We start from the raw sequence: 24,250 nt of genomic DNA on the forward strand, positions 1-24,250 counted from the left end.
TTCAGCGCGTGGGGTGTGTGTTATCTCAGACTCCAGCATCGGCAGTTCATACTATCTCCAAAAGATTCAAAACAGCTTCTTCCCCGCTGCTATCAGACTTACGAATGGGTCTCTCATGTATTAGAGTTGATCTTTGTCTGCACCTGCTCTTTGGCTGTAGCACTATACTCTGTATTCTGTTCTATTCCCATGATGTACTTATCTAAGGTGCGATTTGTCTGGTTAGCACGCAAAACAATACTTTTCACTGTACATCGGTACATGTGACAATAATAAATCAGATCAAATTTAATCAAAACTTCCCAAGATCCCATTGGAAAGGCCTCCTGCACCATGCTGTCCCTGCTGTCGCTCACCCAAGCTGCAAGAACCTCAAACCTGCTGGAGAGTTCCAGTGGCTAACAGTGCTCTATTGCTATGCTCTGGGTGCGTCTCTGTCAGTCACACCCTCCCGTCTCTTGTTTGCTGCCATGTTCAATAAGTAGAGGAGGTAGAGTCTGATCTCAAACATTCACTCCCTCCACCTCGGCTGCAGTGTGGATCATTTACAGGGATCAGCGCAGCAACCCCTCAAGCCTCCTTCGCGGGCACCTTCCAAGCCCGCAACCTCCATCACCGTGAAGGGCAAAGGGAGAAGGCTCATGGAGCAGCACCGCCAGATGTGAGCTCCCACATCATCCTGACTAGGAATTTTACTGCCTTCCCTTCACTGTTGCTGGGTTAAAGTCATGCAGCTCTCCCCTTAGCAACACTACGAGTGCACCTTCACACACACACACATGGGCTGCAGCAATGTGAGAAAGTGGCTCACCACCACCTTCTCAAGTACAATCGGGAGAGTTAATGTTGGTCTTTCCAATGGTGCTCACATCCTGTGAAGGAGTGAAAATCATTGTGACTTTGAACTCATTCACAACATGCTTCACCACAAAATAAAAATTGGTTCCTATTCAGCTAAATTACCTTAGTCTTTCTCATGTTCATAGAATTATTGGAACATAGAAGCCCTACAGTGCAGAAAGAGGCCATTCACATGTCAAGTCTGCACTGACCCTCTGAACAGCATCCCACCCAGACACACCCCCTCAACCTATCCTCATAATCCCGCATTTCCCATGGCAAACCCACCTAACCTGCACATCCCTGGACACTATGGAGCAATTTAACATGGCCAATCCACCCTAATCTGCAAATCTTTGGACTGTGGGAGAACTCACCCAGAAGAAATCTACGCAGACACAGGGAGAATGTGCAAACTCCACACAGACAGTCATCCCAGGCTGGAATTGAACGCAATACTTAAACCATTGTGAAGTACTTCCACTTTAAAATAAATGGGATGTATATAACATGCATCTTTTTTGTTTCATTTATATATTCAATGGAGTTAGTCTGACTAATTTGAAAGACTTGTGGCGATATTAGCGAAACAACATGTACTGCTGAGTTTCAATTTTTAGATTAAAGTGCATTTCTTGAGTTAGTTCTATTAATAGCACAGAGAAATCATTAATATTCAAAATGCCTTACCATCACTACTATCAATTTAGCAACAATCAATTCCAGAATAAATGGTTTCATCAGATATTAATTTAAATTTCTATGGTAAAATGTATAGTGCAGCATTTACACTTCACCAAACCTCTCGACAGCCCTGTGATAAGCCCCATTATCTAATAGCACCAGTGAGAACATCAACAGTGCATCACAAGATCCCTAAGCTGGAAAACATATTTTTAAAGCTAATTTCCCACTTTTACAGAAAGGTGACCATACAGCCCAAGCACTTTCCCGAATTGCACCAGCATTAATAATCTGCAGATTGAGCTCGACGCAACAAATTTTCACAATGTGGTGCATTGTGCTCATCGGGTGAACTGAACTCAGAAAATTTGGAACAATTGGAGCTCATTTGCATGTGTACTCATTCCCACCTGGATAAACCTGAACACAACTGCCTTTCTATAAGCTGTTGCAGGAGAGGAACAAGGAGAGCCACACCCACTGCGATTGCTAACAGCAAAACTGGAATCTGAAATGATTTCCCTGGGACAACGAGGAAGGATGAAAGATTTATATATTTATGTAAAAATATATAAGAAGATAAGAAATAGGAGCAGGAGTTGGCCATTTGGCCCATTGAGCCTGCTCCACCATTCAATAAGATCATGGCTGATTTTTTCAGAGACTCAGCTCCACGTACCTGTCTGCACACCATTACCCTTAATTCCTTTACTGTTCACAAATCTAATCTATCTTTGCCTTAAAAACATTCAATGAGGTAACCTCAGCTGTTTCACTAGGCGGGAAATTGCACAGATTCACAACCCTTTGGGTGAAGAAGTTCCTCCTAAAATCAGTCCCAAATCTGCATCCCCCTCTTATTTTGAGGCTATGCCCCATTGTCCTAGTTTCACCTGCCAGGGGAGACAGCCTCACTGCTGATCTATTCTGTTCATAATTTGATATGTTTCTATAAGATCTGCCTCCCTCATTCTGTCAAATTCCAATGAGTACAGTCCCAATTCCAGTGACGAGAATCCCATCCTGAGAACATACGATGGGCCAGTTCTCATGGTTGAGGGGTTGAGGTGCTGGATTAGATAAGGGAGGTCCTGTGGAACAGTAGGGTAGCGTTCCTGCCTCTGAGTCAGAAACTCTGGATTTGAGACCCACCGTGTGACCTCAGGATCTTGTATTCATAACGTAGCCAATCAGATTTAGGGTCAACCTGAAAATCCTACTACACACATGAGAATGGTAGGCGATAAGAGTGGGAGAGATCCCTGGTCGCATGAGTAACAATGGAAGCCTCCGCCAGCCCTGTCCATAGCTCTTGGCTGCAACATGAACGTGTAAGTGCCTGTTTTAACAATGACTTGAATTCCAAAGATGCACCACCACCATCATCCACTCATAGTTTAGGGGTCTTCACATGCAGTGATACCGCCCCTACCTCCAGGATAGGAGGTCCTGTCTTAAATCCCATCCATCCTTGAGGTGTCTCTAAATCGGCTGATTAAAGCAAAAATCCAGCAAATAATCCAGAAGTGTTTATTATTCAGGTTTGTGTGCAGTGACGTTGCCCATACCTCTCAGATGGGAGGCCCAGGTTCAAGTGTCACCTGCCCCAGAGGCATTTCATAACATTTTTGCACTGGTTAACTTAGGAAAAATCTTTTGTATGGCAGTGAACGGTTCACAGTTCACTTCGAAATGATACAAGGAGCACGCATAAGCAAAGAGGACGTTGAGGTCATTTGGAAGGGACAGAGATTTTTAGAAACGACTGTTTCTCAAATGGAATCGGAAACGGGTCATTTTTCTTCTCCCGCGTATTATTTTAGCTGAGTTATTTAGGCAGTATCCTGGAGATGAATTCCGGAAAAATATTAGGAGGACTTACAACGCTAAATTTCAAACAGACAGGTAAAAGAGCAGAAGGCAGAAACTGAGGCTCCACAGCAAGTTGGACAAATAACTTAGATATTCAGCAGGAAGGACAAACAAGTGGCAAGAGCGTACAAAATGGATGGCATGAGGAACCAACCAACTCTGCCACCTGCACCCCAGACTGAGTCAGTGCACGGAGCCAGGGGCCACAGTAGGTGGGTTGATGGTGGAGTGAGATGACAGAGTCTAGGGTCATACAGCATGGAAAATACGCCCAACTTATCCATGCCAACGAGATTTCCTAAACTGCATGAGTCCTATTTTCCTGTGTCTGGCCCGTATCTGTCTAAAACCTTTCCTATCCATTGGTCTTGATATATTGGCCTTGGAGGGAGTACAGGGTAGTTTACAAGAATGATACCTGGACTTCAAGGATTAAGTTATGAGGTGAGATTATACAAATTAGGCCTGTTTTCTCTAGAATTTAGAATTTAAAAGGTTAACAGCAACCTGATCGAAGTCTTCAAGATATTAACAACAAAATTGAGGGTAGATAAAGATATACTATTTCCATTGGTTGAAGATTCTAGAACAAGGGGGCATAGTCTGAAAATTAGGGCCAGACCATTCAGGAGAGATGTTAAGAAGCACTTCTCTGCACAAAGGGTGGTAGATGTTTGGAACTGTCTTCCACAAATAGCACCAGATGCTGGATCAGTTGTTCATTTTAAATCTGAGATAGATACATTTTTGTTAAATAAAGGCATTTAAGGGATAAGGTATATGGTGTTAGGCCCATATCCCTCCAAACCTTTCCTGTTCATGTACTTATCCAAATGTCTTTTAAACATTGTAACTGTACCTCCATCCACCCTTCCTCTGGCAATTCATTCCACACACAAAAGACTCTCTGCGTAAAAAAGTTGCCCCTGATGTCCTTTTTAAATCTTTCTCCTCTCACCTTAAAAATATGCCACCAGTCTTGAATTCTCCAAGCCTAGGGAAAAGACCCTTATCTACATCCCTCATAATTTTATAAGCCTCTATAAGGTCACCCTCAACCTCCCACATTCCAGTGAAAAAAAGCCCTGGTTTTTCCAGTCTATTTTTATATTTCAAACCCTCCATTCCTGGCAACATCCTTGCAAGTCTTTCCAGTGAGGCAATTTGCAAAAATATCGATTCAAGGGAAAACCGACACTAAAATGCTCTCCTCTCACATAGTATATATGTTAGGTTTCTCCTTAAATTGGTATTCTTGCAAATTGTCCTGACGAGTGCAAGACAAAAAGCTTTAATGAACTACGACTCAAAATTCTGTGGTACCAAATGACGAACTCTACAACTCCTATCCCCCAAGTGAATTGGATGTATTTAGCATCTTGTGTATGCATCTCACATGCGACGTATGTATGATATAATTAGTACATCATTTCCGTAATTGAGTGTGAAAGCCAGTCCATGAAGTGTGCCTTCCATTGTACTGTGATGCTGAATGACGCCCTTAATGTCCCTTTCAGATTAAAAATGTGGCACATAGGAGAGCGACAGCAGTTGTAATGGCAGTAAGAATTGCTTATGGCATACTTCAGCAGTCTCATCAAACAGAAGCTGATTGTGGGTTGACTGGGACTACCCAATGGCAGCAGGTGTTGTTCACTGTGATGGTATGGAGGAAGTACAGAACCAGCTGCAGATCCAGCGGTGACTGGTGCATTCAAGACATTAGAGCACTGCAAAGTGGTAATTAGCCTGAAAAATTAATGGGAGTTTATTTCGAGAAAAATGAGGTCCAGGTCAAAGATTTCTTAAGGGTGTAGCTAGTTAGATTCGGAGTTGAATGCATTTGCAAATGCAATGTTGCCAAATATGAAGGACGCTAACGGAAATACAATTTAAGTGCTGCATTTATCATTGCTGTTCCCACCATAGGAGTCCTACAGACACTAAGAGCTTCAGTGGCACACATCTCACAATATTTTCATTCCACTTAGTTTTCTTTCAAATTCTAATCAAATATTATCACAGCAGTCTATAAACAGGGCTAATTATATCTGTCAGTGTCAATCGCAATGCGCCTTGGCAAGAATAAACTTATTAATCAGCATCTAGAACTCTGATAGGATCACAATATCAAATCAGTGATTTAAAGTATTGCTTCAAGGTGACAATTCTCCTGCAGTACAACTGTTGGAGTTATTGCCAGCAAAGGCTTAGCAAATGCAGTCTGGCAAGAGCTCGTCCAAACTATACTGAGTAGGGGAATTTTATTTTTAAGTCAGCTTGTGAACCTAATATGTGTGACAACATTACATAGAGCAAGACAGAGGGGGAGTACAGGGCTTAGAGGGGACTTGAGGCAAAGCGTTTTCACCCGGAGGGTGGTAAAGGTTTGAAATGCACTGGGTAGTTGGGAGAGATAACCTCACAACCTTGGAAAAAGTTTGAGAATGAGCATTTGAAGCGTTATAACATGTGCGGGGAAAGTGTAAATTTGGTGTATTTTTGGCAGTAGGCCTTTCTAGACTGTATGATTTTATGATGTGGAGGTACTGGTGTTGGACTGGGGGTGGACAAGGTCAGAAATCACATGACACCAGGTTATAGTCCAACAGGTTTATTTGAAAACACAAGCTTTTGGAGTGAAGTCACCTGACGAAGGAGCAGCTCTCTGAAAGCTTGTAATTTCAAATCAACCTGTTGGACTATAACCTGGTGTCGCGTGACTTCTGACCTTATGATTCTTTGACATAGATTGATATATTAATCTTCCAGTTCTAATCAAAGGACATGTTATTTAGTTACGGGCAAAGTATGATAATTGTCCTCTGTTGTAGAATGGAGTTAAGGCCATTTCCTTAGTTGCAGTTAGGTGAGGAGAAAGGCCAATGCAGATAAATTTACAGAACTCCGACAGCTTCAAGTCTTACTGGGTTTTGTCTGTGTTATACAACACTGTTCCTGCCTCCCTTATGTTTTGGGCTTACTATGTCTAATTTCTCGTCCAATTGGTGCAATTTATTTCTTCATTCCAACGAGAAAACTTTATAAAGGATTCAAATGTGCTCACCTTGATAAATTAGACAATGTTCCTGGCTGCCCTGACTACATTACTCTCATTCAGAGCCATCAGTGAGCTTTTTGGTCACAAACCATGATTTTAACATGATCTTTTGCTTACCTTAACCCTCTCTTGTTTGGTAGTGACTTGGAAGCAAAGACTCATTCCAAAGTTCTGTGAATTGTCCCTTATTGCTCTACAGCCATTGGAAATACACTGTGAGTCTCTTAACAAGGCTGTCTTTGTCAAGCTGCATCTTCATGTCTGTCGGTCTGATCAAACTACAGTTTGAGAACATAAGAACTAGGAGCAGGAGAAGGAAATTCAGCCCCTACAGCCTGCTCCACCATTTAATACTATCAAGGCTTATCTCATTATAGCGTCAAATGCACTTTCCTGCCCACACTCCGTAAGCCTTCAACTGGGTACTAACTAAAAATCTGTCTGTCTCTTCCTTAAATTTACTGAATGTCCCAGCATCCATCACACTCTAGGGTAGTGAATTCCACAGATTCACAACCCTTTGCCCCTTTCATTTCTCCTAATCTCTGTTTTTATCCTAAAACGGTGATCTCTTGTTCTAGATTGCCCCACAAAAGGAAGCATCCTCTCTACGTCGACAATGGCAAACCCATTTTGCATCTTATATACCTCAATTAGATCTCCTCCCATTCTTCCACACTCCAGAGAATATCGGCCTAAACCACTCAATCTCTCTGCATAAGGCAAATGTCTCATCTCTGGAATCAATCAAATGAATCTCCTCTGAACTGCTTCCAATGTAACTACATGCTTCCCCAAGTAAGTGGACCAAAGTTGCACACAATATTCCAGGTACAGTCTCACTAATGTGTTGTACAGTTGAGGTCCAGCAACACTTCCTTACTTTTATACTCCATTCCTTTAGCAATATATATCAAAATGCCGTTTGCTTTGCATATGAAATATCTGCAATTCATGCATGAAGACACCCAGATTCCTCTGCACTGAAGCACTTTGAAGTTTCTTGCCATTTAGATAATAAGTTGCTTTTCTATTCCTCTGACGAAAATAGATAAGCTCACACCTATCCATCTTAACTTCATTTGCCAAATTTTGGCCCATTCATCTAACTATCTGTATCCATTTGTAATTTTCTTATTTCTTCATTGCAGCTTACTTTCCCACTTACTTTAGCATCATCTACAAATTTCACTGTAACACTTTCTAGCTCCAAATCCAAATAGATAACATAGATTAATTAGTATAAGCTGTAAATAGCTTGGGCCTGGGAACTGAACTCTGTGGCACCTCACCAATTATATCTTGCCAAACAGTAAAAGACTTATTTATCCTGAATCTCTGTTTTCTGATGGTTAGCCAATCCTCTACCCAAGTTAACATATTTCCCCTAACCCCATGTGATTTCAGTTCAGTGCCTTGTTTTTTTGTCAAATATGATTTGCAGGAGTTTTTATGATAGTTTGCTCCCAGTTAATCCATGTATAGCAATAGCGCGATGAATGAGAAAACCCACTCTTGCTTCAAGACTGACCCAGAGTCAAGGTTAAAACAACCTTTCATGAAATGGACTGTATGAATCATAGTTTTCCTCATTCACTGGGGAACCAGATTAAATGGGGGTGAAGTTTCCAAAAATATGGGGCAAAAAGAAACCTGAAAAGTTTGAGCCTTGCTGGTGGTCATATTGATGTTTGAACAGCTACAAAACTGGGCGATAGATCAACTGGGATAATACCTCCTTTAAAATGCAAAAGTATAAGATTGCCACCAATCCTTAGCCAAGATAAGCCTTGCTTGGCACAGCCCCACTGTCATAATTTTTCCCACCTCTAGACCAATTATTTTGTGTCTGTTAGTCCTGTCACATGTAATGTGTCAAACTGAAATGCTCTATTAGAATCACGGAGATGTACAACATGGAAACAGACCCTTCGGTCCAACACATCCATGCCAAACAGCTATCTTAAATAAATCTCGTCCCATTTGCCAGCATTTGGCCTATATCCCTCTAAATTCTTCCTATTCATATACACATCCTGATGCCTTTTAAATGTTGGAATTCTATCAGCCTCCACTACTTCCTCAGGCAGCTCATTCCATACACGGACCACCCTCTGCACGAAAAAGCTGCCCCCTACTTCCCTTATAAATCTTCCCCCTCTCACCTTAAACCTATGCCCCTCTAGTTTTGGACTCACACACCCCGGGGAAAATACCCTGTCTTTCAAATGTCCAAATTAGCCAGACCCCCAAAATATTCCAGGAATTACATGGTGCCGTTAGAGGCGACTTGTAAACTTTTCACTGTACTCATTTGACAATAAAGTTAATTCAATTCAACTCTATTCAATTCAAGTTAGATCTCATTGCACTGATCATAAAGCCTAATTGTAGTTATAGACAAAGAAACCTAGCAGCCACTAATCTAGACACCAAATTGGCAGACATGAAATCAATGAAGAGAGGAAGTGTAAAGGCTGGCAACATGCTTACTGCTGTCACACAATGCCAAAATCTACAATCCTGAATTTAGTCTGTGAGATGGATTGACCTAAATCCCATGGTACTGATTCACTTGTAGGGATAACGGTACAGCAATTTTACAGTTGTGATGTTGGCAATGTTTCAGAAAATATTGAAACCAGTGAAACATAAGCAGTAGAAATAAAAAGGACAATGATCAAACTTACACTTTGTGCAACAGAGTGTCTCTTGATCTGTTCTGTGCTAGCAGGTTAGTGGCCAGGCTGAATAATGCATCAGTCCATTCCTGGAAAGACAAACAGGGGAGAGTATTTTCTGAGTGTTAGTAGCTCTCAGGCTAACTTTAGAAGATGACAGAACCACAGAATCATACAGTAGAGAGGAGGCCCTTCAGCCTATTAAACCTGCCCCGACAAATAATTACTTGAAATCTACATTAGTCCCACAGACTTGAAAACATTACAACCTTTAAGCCACCCACACTGTCATGGAGACCAAGATACATTGTCTTACGTATCAAATTATGATAAACTAGAAAGAAAATCCTGACTCCCCCACCCCACAGGCAGTCTCCTTTCCTACAACATCAACACTTCTTACTGAAGTAAAAGTGGAAGTTATAAAGTTATTGAAATATTTAAAACCAAACTATTGAAGTGTGTTTAAACTGAAAATGGGGTGCTATTCTATGTTATCAGTTAGAGTAACAGAACCAGAACTATTTTCCTCTCCCCTGCGTCCCACCAAAGTATTTCACAGATGTGTGCTTGTATAGATATGTGTCTCTCTTCCTTTGTTCTGGTCTTTCTTACATGCTGTTCATCAGTTCCAAAGCAGGCTCACCACAAACATTAATTATCTCCTTTCTCTCAGATACTGTCTGGCCTCCTCAGTGCTTCCAGCATTTCTTGTTTTGATTTAAGTGCCACGAAGAAGGTTATTGCCACTCTGGGTTTAACAGCCTTTCTAAAGATTGAACATCTCAGCAAATGTGTAATCAGTCATTTGTCTCTCTCTCCAATTAAAATAAACACACAGTTTCACTGTTTATAATAAAATAAACTACATTTTATCTCAATGCATTTTTTTGGTAACTTTACAATCAACTCCTTTCTTGCTCTTCCCCAAACGTCTGGCTGAGATCAAAGACTGTTCTCAAGACATAGTACGGTCTACCACCAAAGTTATATGAATTTTAGGCTATATTTTCCATCCAATTTTCTCCTCTCACCCCCTGAAGGACTAACTATTTGAGTGCAGAAGAATTCATGCTCCTGGGGAGTTATCATTAATTTATTGTGTGGTTTTATACACACATCCATGAGTTTGGGTTCACGACAGACTGCTTGCAGAGGGCAAGGTCAGAAACAGTCTTCTGGCTTCGTCTTTATCGTAACTCTGTTCATTAATTATTAAGACTAGGTACTGTAATACACTGTATTCAAATTTATACCTGTGTCTAATCTCAGTCATTTAATAAAAAAAATTCCAAAAATATCTACTGCCTAATGTAGTTAGTCTGCTCCACATTTCTTTCTTTCCTCTCCTCTTTCTTAACTTCGCCCTCCCTGTGTTATTTATGCCCAGTGGGGAGCAGTTCCATGACATCATCACAAGGTAGCTCCAGGGTCCTGAAGGCCTTACACAATAACCATGGACCAGAAGTGGAACTGGAACAGCTAAATAAACACTGTGGCTACAAAAAGAGGACTTTGAAGTCTGTGGAGAGCAACTTGCTTCCAGACTCCCTGCAAGACACAACTCAGGGGTGTGACGGTATGTTCCCAATTTACTCGGATTAGTGCAGCTTCAACAACACTTGAGAAACTTGACACCATTCAGGAAGAAGGAGTCCGCTTGCTTGGCATCCTCACTCTCCCCACTATTGGTGAGTAGTGATAGCAGCGTGTACCATCTACAAGATTCACTGCTGAAACTCATCAAGGCTCCTTCAAAAACACCTTCGAAATACATGACCCAAGCACAAGGGCAGCAGGCACATGGTAACAGCACCACATGGAAATTACCCTCCCAACCACACACCATCCTGACTTGGAATGGCATCACTGTTCTTTCAGTGTTGCTAGATCAGAAGACAGGACCAAAATTCCTGACAGCATTGTGAGTGTCCTACACCTTACTGACTGGTGCAGTTCAAGAACGTGGTTCATCACCAATTTTGAGAGGAAAATTAGGAATTGTAAGAAGGTCAGCTAGGTGGACCTCACAGAATATGAGTTCCCTGATTGGGGCTGTTAATCTGGTCCAATCAGGGAGCCCTGGCTGACAGGTAAGATCAGGAGCGTCAGACATTCTGTTCACTCCAAGAGCCAGCTCTAACCTAACTGGTCAGAGCCCATGGACTATGCTCGTGTAAATAATGGGTGACTTGGTGATGGGATACCGGCCTCAGCGGAGTTATTTCAGTGGCGAGGAAAGAACAGCACGCTCCTGAAGAAATTTACACGCAACAGTCGTTTTTGAGTTGGGGGTAAACATTTCTGGCATCATGCCGTTCTTTGGAAGCTTGACTTGCTCAATCCTGCCATCGAAGACAAGGTTCGGTATGTGGAAAGAATGCATTTATTTCTGAGCAAGTGACATCGGGGCAGATGAAAAGCAGTGAGTAATTCTCCTGACAAATTGTGGATGCGCAATTTTGGCTATTAGGAGCCAACTTTCCCTGAAGCACCAGATACTAAAACCTTTCAAGAGTTGGCAGATTTAGTTAAGGGATATTACAACACCAAGCCTCCTCTAATTCTGAGATGCTATTGGTTTTACTCAGCTATTCAGGAACCAGCAGAATTCATACTGGGATTTTTGATGAGGTTAAGATTACTGGCAGAGGTGTGTGACTTCGGTTTAACTCTTAATGAGATGCTGAGACACTGTTTTGGATGTGGGATTAATGATGTAAACATGCAAAAGCACCTACGAGCTGAAGCCCTACTGGAATTCAAACAGGCACTGCAACTGGCTTTATCATTGGGAAATGTGGCAAGTGGAGCATATGAGTTGCAGGATATTCCGATCAAAGTGGAAACTCTCACCAGGCCAGCCGAGCTTGGGGGCCACTTGGGTGAAGACAATTGCATAGCCTCACTCAGGACATATCCTGAACAGAGGGACTCTAGGTCAGCCCACAACAAAACCCCAAAACAAAGCCAAGACTTGGCCAAATGGTTAAAATTTTCCTCAAGATCCGGGCTGGCAAGCCATTGTAGTTGCTGTTGGCATGTGGTATCAAGGCAGCAAGAGGGTTCCACGAGGCCTGAATTGAGTAAGAAAATTCACAGGCTGTTATCCAGGAGAGTGCACACCCTAGAAAGTCCACCTACATCTGGTTTGGAACAGTAAAATTGCTTGGCAACATCCAAATCAGAACCAATCAAAATAAACATCTGGCTCAATGGTCAGCCAGTTGTAATGGAGGTTTGTACCAGTGTGATCATTCCAGTGATCGTAGAACCAGTCTTTAACAAAATTTGATCTGTACTCCAACCCTTAAGTTTATGCAAGACCTTGGCTGGACTGTGGACCTATACCGGGGAACGTTTACAGAGGAAGGGTACAACTTTGGTCCTAGTCTCGTATGAGAAGCAGCTGGTACACTTCCCATTGATTGCAGTGAAAGGATCGGGCACAGGCTTGATGGGGTGAAACTGGCTGAGAGACTCTGGATGCAAAAAGATCTGGTCCTTGCAAAACTGAAACCAAAGGGAAATCACAACCAGAACTGAACCCTTTTTGGATCTGGAGAAACCAGATCACAGTAAAGGATGGCATATCATTACAGGGTGGAAGAGTGATTGTCCCGAGCAAAGGTCGCTGCCAGACACTGGTTGAACTCTACCAGGATCATCCAGGGGTTTCCAAAATGAAGATGTTGGTAAGAAGTTATGTCTGGTGGCCAGGATTGGATGCAGACGTAGCCACATTGGTGGGGCAATGCCCAGAGTGCCAACAAGGACAAAAATTACTGCCAGCAGATCCCTGATATTCCTGGAAATGGCTGGAAAAACCCTAGACTTAGTTGCATGTTGACACTGCAGGTCCTTTCATGGGCTCAATGTTCTTAGTCATTGTGGACGCCCACTCAAATTGGCTGGACATGCATAGAGTTCAGTTGCCAAACATGGGGATGACAACAGAAAAACTGCACGCATCTTTTGCACTACACAGATTCCTGGAAGTGCTGATCACAGATAATGGGTCATCAGTAGGGAATCAGAGTATTTCCTAATGTCGAATGGTATTCGACATATATGGAGAGTTCCATACCATCCATCATCCAATGGTCTGGCAGGAACAGCGGTCTAAACTTTGAAGACTGGCTTAAAGAAACAGCCTACAGCTTCATTAGATACCGAACTGTCCCGGCTCCTATTTGCTAAAAGGACCACCCCTCATGCAACTACAGAGAGAACGCCAGCAGAGTTGCTAATGGGGAGAAGACACCGCATCTTCCCAGAGCTTGGTGGGGTGTGGAGGTTGGGGTTTGTGAAACGGCATCAGGAACGTCAATGTTGGACAAAAGACTCTGCGAAGCGAGAGAGATTGTTTACTTTAAGGGCGAAGTTTGGTGTAGGAACCATGGGAATGACGCTGCATGGGTAAGGGGCATGGTCGATGTGAGGTCAGGGGTCCAGTGATGTATAAAGTTCAGGCAGGTGTGACAGTCCTGAACAAGCAAGTGGACCGTATGAAAGTTGCAAACTCGCAAACCGTGTGGGAATAAAACATGCCCGGTTGCTCAACAGCCTTTCTAACTGTTCTGGAACCCGTGTGTTCTCTCCCTATCTCAAGCATAGAAGAAACTCAGAATCTGATATGGACACAGCAGATGTCACCACCTCGACACCTTTGCTGCCTGAAGAAGAAAATAAATTTCTTCTGAGACACTCTGGGCGCAAGAGGTGAGCTACTACATGTTACATACCATCCATATGAGAGGCAGAGTTGGAGGAACCTGACCCGATGCTAAAACGCCCCAGGAGCAGCTACAAAAAAATAGAACCAGCTTATGTCCTGGAATCCGAGGGGGATGGGATGTAGTGATTGTAACAACGTCACCAGGTGGACATCGTCGAATACGTGTTCCCTGATTGGACCAGAATAACAGCCTCAATCAGGGAGCCCTGGCTGATAGAGAGAAACAGGAGTGTCAGACATCCCGTTCACTTTGAGGGAGCTGGATCAGAGTCAAGGAGTCTCCACGCGTAAATAAAGGGTGGCTTGGTGACAAGATACTCAGCTCTGTGGAGTTATTTCAGTAACAAACCCCGTTACTGGGCTCAGTCCTCTCCTTGAACAGCATCTTCCAATTTACCAGCAGGAGGTCACTGCGATACTGACGGCTTACTTTCTGTGTTCAGTATAAGTACTGAAGTTGGTTTGAACTCCTCAGCCAAGATCAGCTAATTTAAGGCAAGCCAGGTTAAATCTGGAACCCAATATGGTGTTGTCCTGTACGGAGAGTGTATTTACTGACTGTGTCAGCCATCAGGAGAAAGGAACTTTTCTCTGATTTTAAAGCTGTAGTTACTAGCTTCCTCATTGGCGCACTGGGCAAATCTCCAGACCCCAGCCAACACTGGTCACTCGTGGCTCCCTTATTGGCCTGCAGTGAAGTGGCTCATCTCAGAGCAGGCATCAACAGGGCGACAGTGGTTGAAGTCAAGTGGCCCTTGTGGTCCCATGAAACACCTTGTGTTCTCACTCATGCTCCACTGTTGGAGACGGCTTGTGTGGGTATCAGATCAGAACTGGCTCAGCCTCAACTCTCAGCCATATGCTCCTTCAATAACTGACTAGGGCCCTTCATTGACGGCACTTGCTGGGCTGTAGCCAGGCATGGGCTCTGAGGTGAAGAGGTGGACAAATTGACAGGCGACTGCCTGTGTGGAGTTTGCACATTACCCCCATGTCTGTGTGTGGGTTTGCCCCGGTTTCCGCCCACAGCCCAAAGATGTGCAGGCTAGGTGGATTGGTCATGCTAAATTGTCTAGGGATGTGTAAGCTAGGTGGATTAGCCCTGGGAAATGCAATGTTACAGGGATAGGATAGGGGGTGGATGTGGGTGGGATGCTCTTCGGAGGGTCGGTGTTGACCTGATGGGCCGATTGGCCTACTACCACACTGTAGGGATTCTATTGTATTAGAACAATAGGTGTTTTAGCAAAGATCTTCACTTGAGCTCAGAACAGTGAATTGCTACAAAATAACTTGCCAGGGAGTTAAGAACAAAGCATCAGAATTCTTTGAGTTCTGTCTGTTCCCTCCGAAACATTAAGCAAATATGATATGAAGTAATTAATTGTCTGATCACAACTATCAACACTGAATCTGTTGAATGGCTCTGTAACAAACTAATGCAGAATGCCGAATGCAAGAACTTGAAGCATTGTATTTGGTGCAAATCATTTAGTTAGCCACTCCAACAGATGCTAGTTGAAGTCAAGCTTGCATTTTATGTATTGGTTGCCTTCAATTTCCAATCTTTAAATAGCTCCCAATCTATACTGAAGTCCTGCCAACGTTCCATTTACTTACAGCTAATTACTTCCAAGGTAGTGCTTAAAAAGTCTTGTCAAACTTTTACAATAACCAAGTCTGGATGAAATTCCCAGCTTATGACGGGGTCGCCTGGGGATTGGAGATTTCATTTAAGCCTATAGATGGTCACACCCATCAATGCTCACAAAGGAACCAATTCAGCAGTTTCTCTCTCCACTAATATTACGCCAGAGTGACATGGGGGTTGTGTGTGCAAAATCTGACTCAGCACTACTAGATCGGCAACAAAACTGATGCCTTTGGGGAAAGGAAAGCCCAAGACTTTTGAGATATCGATTATCAACTTAACGGAGCCAAAGTGATTCAAACTGGGGGTACATGCGTCAATACACCAAAACCACTGATTTGCGACCACGTTGTCGGCCGGTCACTTCGAAAAAGATGGTAACCTGCCACCATTTTCAAGATGCCCATTAGTTGGCAGGCTGGAGGAAACTTAGGCCCTGGTATCTACGGGAAGGCAGATCTAGCTGACAGTTGGGAAAACCAGTGGCATGAGCCACTGTCAGGACCACTGGAGATTGGTTCCTGACCACCGGAGAAGGTCGGAGTGGTGCAGTAAGGAAGCCGGAGGGACAGAGCAATGGTAGAGTGAAGAGACTGGGTAGAGGAGTGTGACGAGGTATACACAACATGCTTCTTTGAGGTATTGGGGGAGCTGCGGGGAGGAGACAAGGAGCACGCCTCTTCCTCTTGACCCACAAGCATTGCTCAAAGACCAAATATTTGCAGCACCCTTTAGCTGCTGGCTCACCTGAACAATGGGACACTCAGTCTGCAGCGACTAAATTTAAATTGACAAAACAGACTCCGGCTCACAACTTCACTTAAATATTATACTGACAGGGCTACACCTCCAAAAGGAGTTATTCAACTCTTCCAAACCCTTTGGGCTTAGACTGGCTAGGGCTGAGTTCACATTTTTACTAAGTTAATACTGTCTCATATCCCCACCACTAAAAACTCCTGACTCTCTCCAAACCTCTTATTACACTATTTTTTAAAAGTGCATATCCAACGCTAAATGCTTTTGCACAGGCTGTATATTTTTACAACCCTTATCATATCATTTTCTAAATCAACCTATTCAGAGATGCTACTAAACATGGTCTGCCATCAGCTGGGACTTGATCTTGTATCTCCTGGCCTAAAGCTAGGGACACTACCACCATATCACAAGAGCCCTTTTCACAATCAATTTTAAGTGTTTAAGGTTACATTAGCTCACTAACACTGATAGTTTGCTTAATTATCAATACTCCTGCACAGAGGATGGACAGAGGTTAATGAAGACCAAGATTTTATTCTGCTTTATTCATCTTCACAGAAGGAAAAGTTAAGAATTGGCTTGCTTTTTTGAAATAGATGATAGAAAATATTGTATAACGGTGATATTTATGATCTGTTAAAGCCAATTTATTGAGTCAGGGTGCAACATTCTATTCCAGAAACCCAGTTGAAGAAGTATATATCTGGAGCTGAGATAGTAGGAACTGCAGATGCTGGAGAATCCGAGACAACAAGGTGTAGAGCTGGATGAACACAGCAGGCCAAGCAGCATCATAGGAGGAGAAAGGCTGACGTTTCGGGCCTAGACCCTTCATCAGAAAATATCTGGAGCTAATCTTTATAAACTTTTATAAGAATTTGTTTAGACAGTGACAGATTATAGGTAAGCACCTTCTAACTCAACAGGGCAGTGTCTATTTATAGGGAGAGTTAATGGCCACCATCTGCCTACAATTAGATATAATTAGGATGCAATTAACATGACACTTTGTACTGGAAATGCATTAGCCAATTCTCATTAGCCCAGTAAACAGAGGCAGAGAGAGTCTTGTGTCGTTAACAGGTCTACCCAGTCCCTTGTAGTTTAGTGAGAATGTGTTCTTATTGTCAAATTCACACATTTCCGGGTAGCGTCAATGATTCGTCTGTTCAATCCCCCAGGGGTGCAGCAGAAAGAGGGCTAACGATGCTGGCAATTGGTTGCGTTCTTGTCTGAGTCAGATGGTTGTGGAAGCCCCATCTCACAGCCCTCCCGACTTGAGTATATAATGTTGACTCGCACAGCCAGGCAGCACCTAAAGAGAACCGAAAGAACTGCGGAGGAACAAAAATAGAAGTTGCTGGAAAAGCTCAGCAGGTCTGGCAGCATCTGTGAAGGAGAAAACAGAGTTAACGTTTCGGGTCCGGTGACCCTTCCTCAGAACTCCTAAAGAGTACTGCTCTGTCAGAGGTGCTGTCTTTCGACCATTGGCTTACTGGCCCTCACTTAGATTTAAGAGATCCCATGGCACCAATGTGCATAAGTACTTTGCAGCCAACAGCTACCTTTGAAACAGAAGTTGAAAACAGATGATGGTGAGGTGGATGACAGTCAGGAGGATGTAAGCAAGCTCTAGAAAATTCACAGGTAGACCTGTATAAGGGGCATCCAAATGGGAGATGCAGTTTAAGGTGGAGTGGTGAGCAAAGTGACATATTTTGGAAGGAAGAAGGCAAACAAACTAAGCAGTAAAATTTGACAGGGGCTTGAAGGACAGAAAGACCCGACGGTTTGCACAAATAAATATTTAAAAGTGGCAGGATAAATTGATAAAGCTGTTTAAAAACATGGGACATTTAGCTTTATAAACGCAGGCATCGAATAAATCCCAAGGCATGTAGGGTCATAGAGCACAGAAACAGGCCCTTCAGTCCAACTTGTCCTTGCCGACCAGATATCCTAAATTAATCTAGTCCCATTCACCAGCATTTGGACCATATCCCTCTAAACCCTTCCTATTCATGTACCCATCCAGATGCCTTTTAAATGTTGTAATTGTACCAGCCTCCACCACTTCCTATGGCAGCTCATTCCATACACGCACCACACTCTGCGTGAAAAATTTGCCCCTTAGGTTCCCTTTTAAATCTTGCCCCTCTAGTTTTGGACTCCCCTAGCCTGGGGAAAAGACCTCGGTTGTTCACCCTATCCATTCCCCGTCATGATTTTATAAACCTCTATAAGGTCACCCCTCAACCTCCAACGCCCAGGAAAAATAGCCCCAGCCTATTCAGCCTCTCCCTATGGCTCACACCCTCCAATCCTGGCAACATCCTTGTAAATCTTTTCTGAACCTTTTTAAGGTTCACATCTCCCCATAGCTGGGAACATATGTAAATATATTTTTCAATATCTTTTCTTTCTTATTGTATCTATGACATTGCTCGTACACTTTAACAATGAGGACACTTTCCAGACAGTTTTTGCTCTAAAGGTAGCTCTGACAGTGTAAAGTTCTGGACTGAGAATGTTATATGTGCACTGATATGAGAGAGACTCTTGCATGGTGGCATAAAAAGAAATTCATAAAATTGTATTACCCTGTATAATTTGTGTTTTGCTGAAATCAGTGTGAATGGAGTTAAAACCATTTCTGGCATAAATCACCACTGACATTGTTCCAGAAAATTGCCTCCAGCACTTCTTTCTAAGAACATTGCAGCAAGATTTGAGATAACAAGGTGCAGGGCTGGATGAACACAGCAGGCCAAGCAGCATCATAGGAGCAGAAAGGCTGACATTTCGGGCCTAGACCCTTCTTCAGAAATGGGGGAGGGGAAGGGGGTTCTGAAATAAATAGGGAGAGAGTGGGAGGCGGATAGAAGATGGATAGAGGAAAAGGTAGATGGAGAGGAAACAGACAGGTCAAAAAGGCGGGGATGGAGCCAGTAAAGGGGAGTGTAGGTGGGGAGGTAGGGAGGAGATAGGTCAGTCCAGGGAGGACGGACAGGTCAAGGGGGCGGGATGAGGTGGGTGGGTAGGGGGGGGGGGGGGGGCTGGAGGGGGGGGGAGGGGATAGGTGGGAGGACAGGTTAGGGAGGCGGGGATGAGCTGGGCTGGTTTTGGGATGCAGTAGGGGGAGGGGAGATTTTGAAGCTTGCGAAATCCACATTGATACCATTGGGCTGCAGGGTTCCCAAGCGGAACACGAGTTGCTGTTTCTGCAACCTTCGGGTAGCATCGTTGTGGCACTGCAGGAGGCCCAGGATGGACATGTCGTCTGAGGAATGGGAGGGGGAGTTGAAATGGTTCGCAACTGGGAGGTGCAGTTGTTTATTGCGAACCGAGCGTAGGTGTTCTGCAAAGCGGTCCCCGAGTCTCCGCTTGGTTTCCCCGATGTAGAGGAGGCCACACTGGGTACAGCGGATGCAGTTTACCACATTGGCAGATGTGCAGGTGAACATCTGCTTGATGTGGAAAGTCTTCTTGGGGTCTGGGATGGGGATGAGGGAGGAGGTGTGGGGGCAGGTGTAGCACTTCCTGCGGTTACAGGGAAAAGTGCCGGGCGTGGTGGGGCTGGAGGAGAGTGTGGAGCGGACAAGGGAGTCACGGAGAGAGTGGTCCCTCCGGAAAGCAGATAAGGGTGGGGAGGGAAAAATATCTTTGGTGGTGGGGTCAGATTGCAGATGGTGGAAATGTCGGAGGATGATGCGTTGGATCCGGAGGTTGGTGGGGTGGTACGTGAGGACGAGGGGGATTCTTTTTTGATTGTTATTGCGGGGACGGAGTGTGAGGGATGAGTTGCGGGAAATGCGGGAGATACGGTTGAGGGCGTTCTCGACCACTGAGGGGGGAAAGTTGCGGTCCTTGAAAAATGAGGACGTCTGAGATGTATGGGAGTGGAAGGCCTCATCCTGGGAGCAGATGCAGCGGAGGCGAAGGAATTGGGAATAGGGGATGGCATTTTTGCTGGAAGAAGTGTATTCTAGGTAGCTGTGGGAGTCGGTGGGCTTGAAATGGATATCAGTTTCTAGGTGGTTGCCTGAGATGGAGACAGAGAGATCCAGGAAGGAGAGGGAGGTATTAGAGATGGTCCAGGTGAACTTGAGGTTGGGGTGGAAGGTGTTGGTGAAGTGGATGAACTGTTCGAGCTCCTCGTGGGAACACGAGGCGGTGCCAATACAGTCATCAATGTGATGGAGGAAGAGATGGGGTTTAGGGCCGGTGTAGCTTTGGAAGAGGGATTGTTCCACGTAACCTACAAAGAGGCAGGCATAGCTTGGGCCCATGCGGGTACCCATGGCCACCCCCTTTGTCTGTAGGAAGTGGGAGGAATTGAAAGAGAAGTTGTTGAGGGTGAGGACGAGTTCGGCTAAGCGGATGAGGGTGTCAGTGGAGGGGGACTGGTTGGGCCTGCGGGACAGGAAGAAGCAGAGGGCCTTTAGGCCATCTGTATGGGGAATGCAGGTGTATAGGGACTGGACGTCCATGGTAAAGATGAGGTGTTGGGGACCGGAGAATTGGAAGTTTTGGAGGAGGTGGAGGGCGTGGGTGGTGTCACAGACGTAGGTGGGGAGTTCCTGGACCAAGGGGGAGAAAATGGAGTCAAGATAAGTGGAGATGAGTTTGGTGGGGCAGGAGCAGGCGGAGACAATGGGTCGACCAGGGTAGTCAGGTTTGTGGATTTTGGGAAGGAGATAGAAGCGGGCGGTGCAGGGTCGGGGAACGATGAGGTTATAGGCCGTGGGTGGGAGGTCACCTGAGGTGATGAGGTTGTGGATGGTTTGGGAAATGATGGTTTGGTGCTCGGGGGTGGGGTCTACACCTTGTTATGGCAGATTTTCCAGCATCTGCAGTTCCTACTATCTCTGCAGCAAGATTTGTTTATTTGCTTTCCCAGCAAACATTCCGACTGTAACCACTAAATCTGTGCACAAGAGGTCATGGAAAAACCTAGAGATGCAATTGCTCTGACTGAATAAAACGAAGATCGTGGTTAAACTGTTCCCTGCAAGAGAGAGGCAGCACACTGTCAGTGCTGGAAATTTGAAATGCAAACAGACAATACGAGAAGCATTGGGCAGGTCAGGCAGACAAGAAAGTTATCAATTTGAAGCACCAACTCTTGTTTCTGTCTCCAAAGTTGCTGTCCGACCAGCTAAAATATTTCCAGCTTTGTCTGTTTTTATCCCTACAATGCGCAGGCTGTGAACAACGCAGTACTGACACGCAATTAGTTTGTCTAACGCATGGGCTGTTTGGGTAGCAGGATGGGATGGAGTTCAACTCAAACCTTCAGCTCTTTTTGTCAACCATGTTGCGATAGAGGCTAGAATATAAAGGCAGGTCGGTGTCCAGTTTCCTATCACACCTCTGAGTGAGTACCTGGGAGCACATTACTGGAGGAATATGGTTGCACTGGAGAGGGTGCAGAGGCGAATTACCAGGAGATTGCCGAGCTGGAGATTCTCAGTTATGAAGAGAGACTGGAGAGTTTTTTTCCTCAGAGCAGAGGAGATTGAGAGGGACATGACTGAGATGTATAAACTTATGACGGGCATAGATACAGTAGACAAGAAGAGGCTGTTCCTCTTGATGGAGAGGACAGGTTTAAGGTAAGGGGCAGAAAGTTTAGAGGAGATGTCAGAAAAATAATTTTCACCCAGAATGTGGTGGGTGTCTGGAACTTACAGCCTGTAAGGGTGGTAGAGGCAGAAAAGCTCTTAACATGGAAGAAGTATTTAGATGTGCTCTTGTGCAATATAATGGGCTAAGTGCTTGTAAATGCAATTAAAATAGTTGGACGTTTTTGACAGGTGTGGACCCTACAGCCTTAGATCTCAGCGGGGCTAGGATTCAGGTCAAATGCCCATTCTTCCAATTCAATTAATTAGTCACAATCAGATTAAGATAGAAGCAGAAATATCATAAACAAACTTTAAAATATATTTATGATATTTCTGCTTCTATCTTAAAAATATATTTACTTTAAAGATACCCCATCAAAATGGAGAAATTTGTTTTCCAGGGACAGTGAGGATGTTTCAAAATAATTGTGATGCTGCATCACTGATCAAAACACAGTTTCTTGTTGTTTGATTTGGTATAATTTTTTTCAAGGGTTTTTACAGTGTGATTAACAATGGGTAAAGTGGGCCTTTCTGTCCTTTCGCTGATTGCTTGTTTTAGGGATTGCCGTAAGGAGGGACCTGAACAGTACACTCTCAGGACATACACAGAATTAATGAATGATGCAAAGTTCTGGATTTCCATGTTACTCTGCGCATGTGTGGACTCCCATAGTCACTATCAGTTTTAGCGCAGGAATGACAATGAACATTGCTCGTTTATCCTCCTGTACAATTGCAAAATCCATGCTATTGAAATCAGTTGACCAGGTTGTTTCCCTTTGTTGGCTAGTGTGGAACCAGAGGGCATAATCTCTGATTAAGGGGTTGGATGTTTAAAACAGATGAAGAGGAATTTCTTCTCTCTGAGAATAGTCAATCTTGAGAATTCTTTACCACAGAAGGCTGTTTTTTTTCAGTCTGGAGCCTCTGGGCAAGTTAAGCCCCTAATAACCAAATATGCTGCAGATCCACAAGCAGTCAGATGAATTACTCATTGCTTTACACCTGTTCCAATGTCATTTGCCCAGAAAAAAAATCACATTCTTTCCGCATACTGGGTCCAGTCTTCAGTGGCAGGATCACAGTGGGCTGTTAAGGCTGGGTAGTTAAGAATATTCAAGGTTGAGATAGAGTGACTTTTAATCAGTAAGGGAATCAAGGGTTACAGGGAAAAGGCAGGAGAGTGGAATTATGGATTATCAGATCAGCCATGATCTCATTGAATGGCAGAATGAACTCAATGAGCCAAATGGCCTACTTGCGCTCCTACATCTTATGGTCTTCTTGGGTAGTGCATTCTGGATGAAAACAACTATGTTACCCAGTCCAAATGAAAAGGAGAATAATTATGGAAAATAAGAACAGGAAATGATTCACGGTTGCTATCTTCTCTATTTTTAAACTAAAAGGACACTTCAAGTTTGGGACCAGCTTGGTTGCACTGTACTGAGGTTGGGAAGATCTGAAGCTCGGTATGTGGTCTGTCAATTCACTTTGAGGTAATATTGACCATGGCAATTGCAAGTACTGAACAGCTGGCCAAAAGTTACAAGACAAAACTCTCAGGAAACTGAACACTGGGGTTCTGAACATACTTGACTACAATGGAGCAGGGGGATTTGGGAATGCACCAGGTACCTTTGCAATGTCTTCCTGGAAGGCCATGAAGTTGAGATAGGAAATATTGACCAAATCCGGTCCATAAACCACGGTGACCATCCTGCTCTCCAGGCGACTTCCTTGATTTCCAACATCCAACAACTCTCGGAGCTTGGCATCCTGTGTAAGAAGAAATAAAGTGAACGGTTAACCCAATGCATCTCCTTCACTCCATTTTCAGAAAATCATTATTCAGAAGCAGATAGGGATGTTCAAAATTGTCGTCCTGCAAACTTTGTTTTAACCGGCACTCTTGACAAACTGGCAAAACGTTATATACCTCAAATACCGCAAAGTTTACTGTATTATTCTGTCCAATTATTATAGTTTTTACATTTATTTATCTCAACGTAAAAATAGTTATTTCATGTGGCCATTCGATTGAACATTCACAGCTGATTCAATTTCACGTCAATTTCTCCCCAAAACCATGATCTACCATGATGTCTGAGCAATCATTTCAGGGTATGAGTGAGAAAACTCTCTCACAGTAAGTTTTATTTCAGGCAAAGTTGCATTACTATTTAAGTGATTTATGCTATAAATAAAGTATAACAGTGATGTATAATCCCTGCATTTTTTTTTATTACTTCATGAGTGTTTTTACAATGATTCTGTGGATGTCTTGATTATCCGGAATATTTGATCAAACAGCACACTCCTGGCCCCATT

General features: G+C 43.7%; 1 protein-coding gene across 1 annotated transcript in view; it reads right to left on the reverse strand.

Moving 5' to 3' along the window:
• Positions 1–24,250, reverse strand: part of LOC109930283 (1-phosphatidylinositol 4,5-bisphosphate phosphodiesterase beta-1-like) — a 601,524-nt gene that overhangs the window by 232,442 nt on the left and 344,832 nt on the right. Inside the window, exons 3-4 of the mRNA XM_048600897.1 lie at positions 23,558–23,698; positions 9,148–9,227 (exon numbers count right to left, since the gene is read on the reverse strand). Of these exons, the coding sequence (XP_048456854.1) occupies positions 9,148–9,227; positions 23,558–23,698 (221 nt within the window). The remainder of the gene's footprint in view (positions 1–9,147; positions 9,228–23,557; positions 23,699–24,250) is intronic.

This window comes from Rhincodon typus, chromosome 9, assembly GCF_021869965.1.
Source record: "Rhincodon typus isolate 14 chromosome 9, sRhiTyp1.1, whole genome shotgun sequence".
Taxonomy (NCBI): domain Eukaryota; kingdom Metazoa; phylum Chordata; class Chondrichthyes; order Orectolobiformes; family Rhincodontidae; genus Rhincodon; species Rhincodon typus.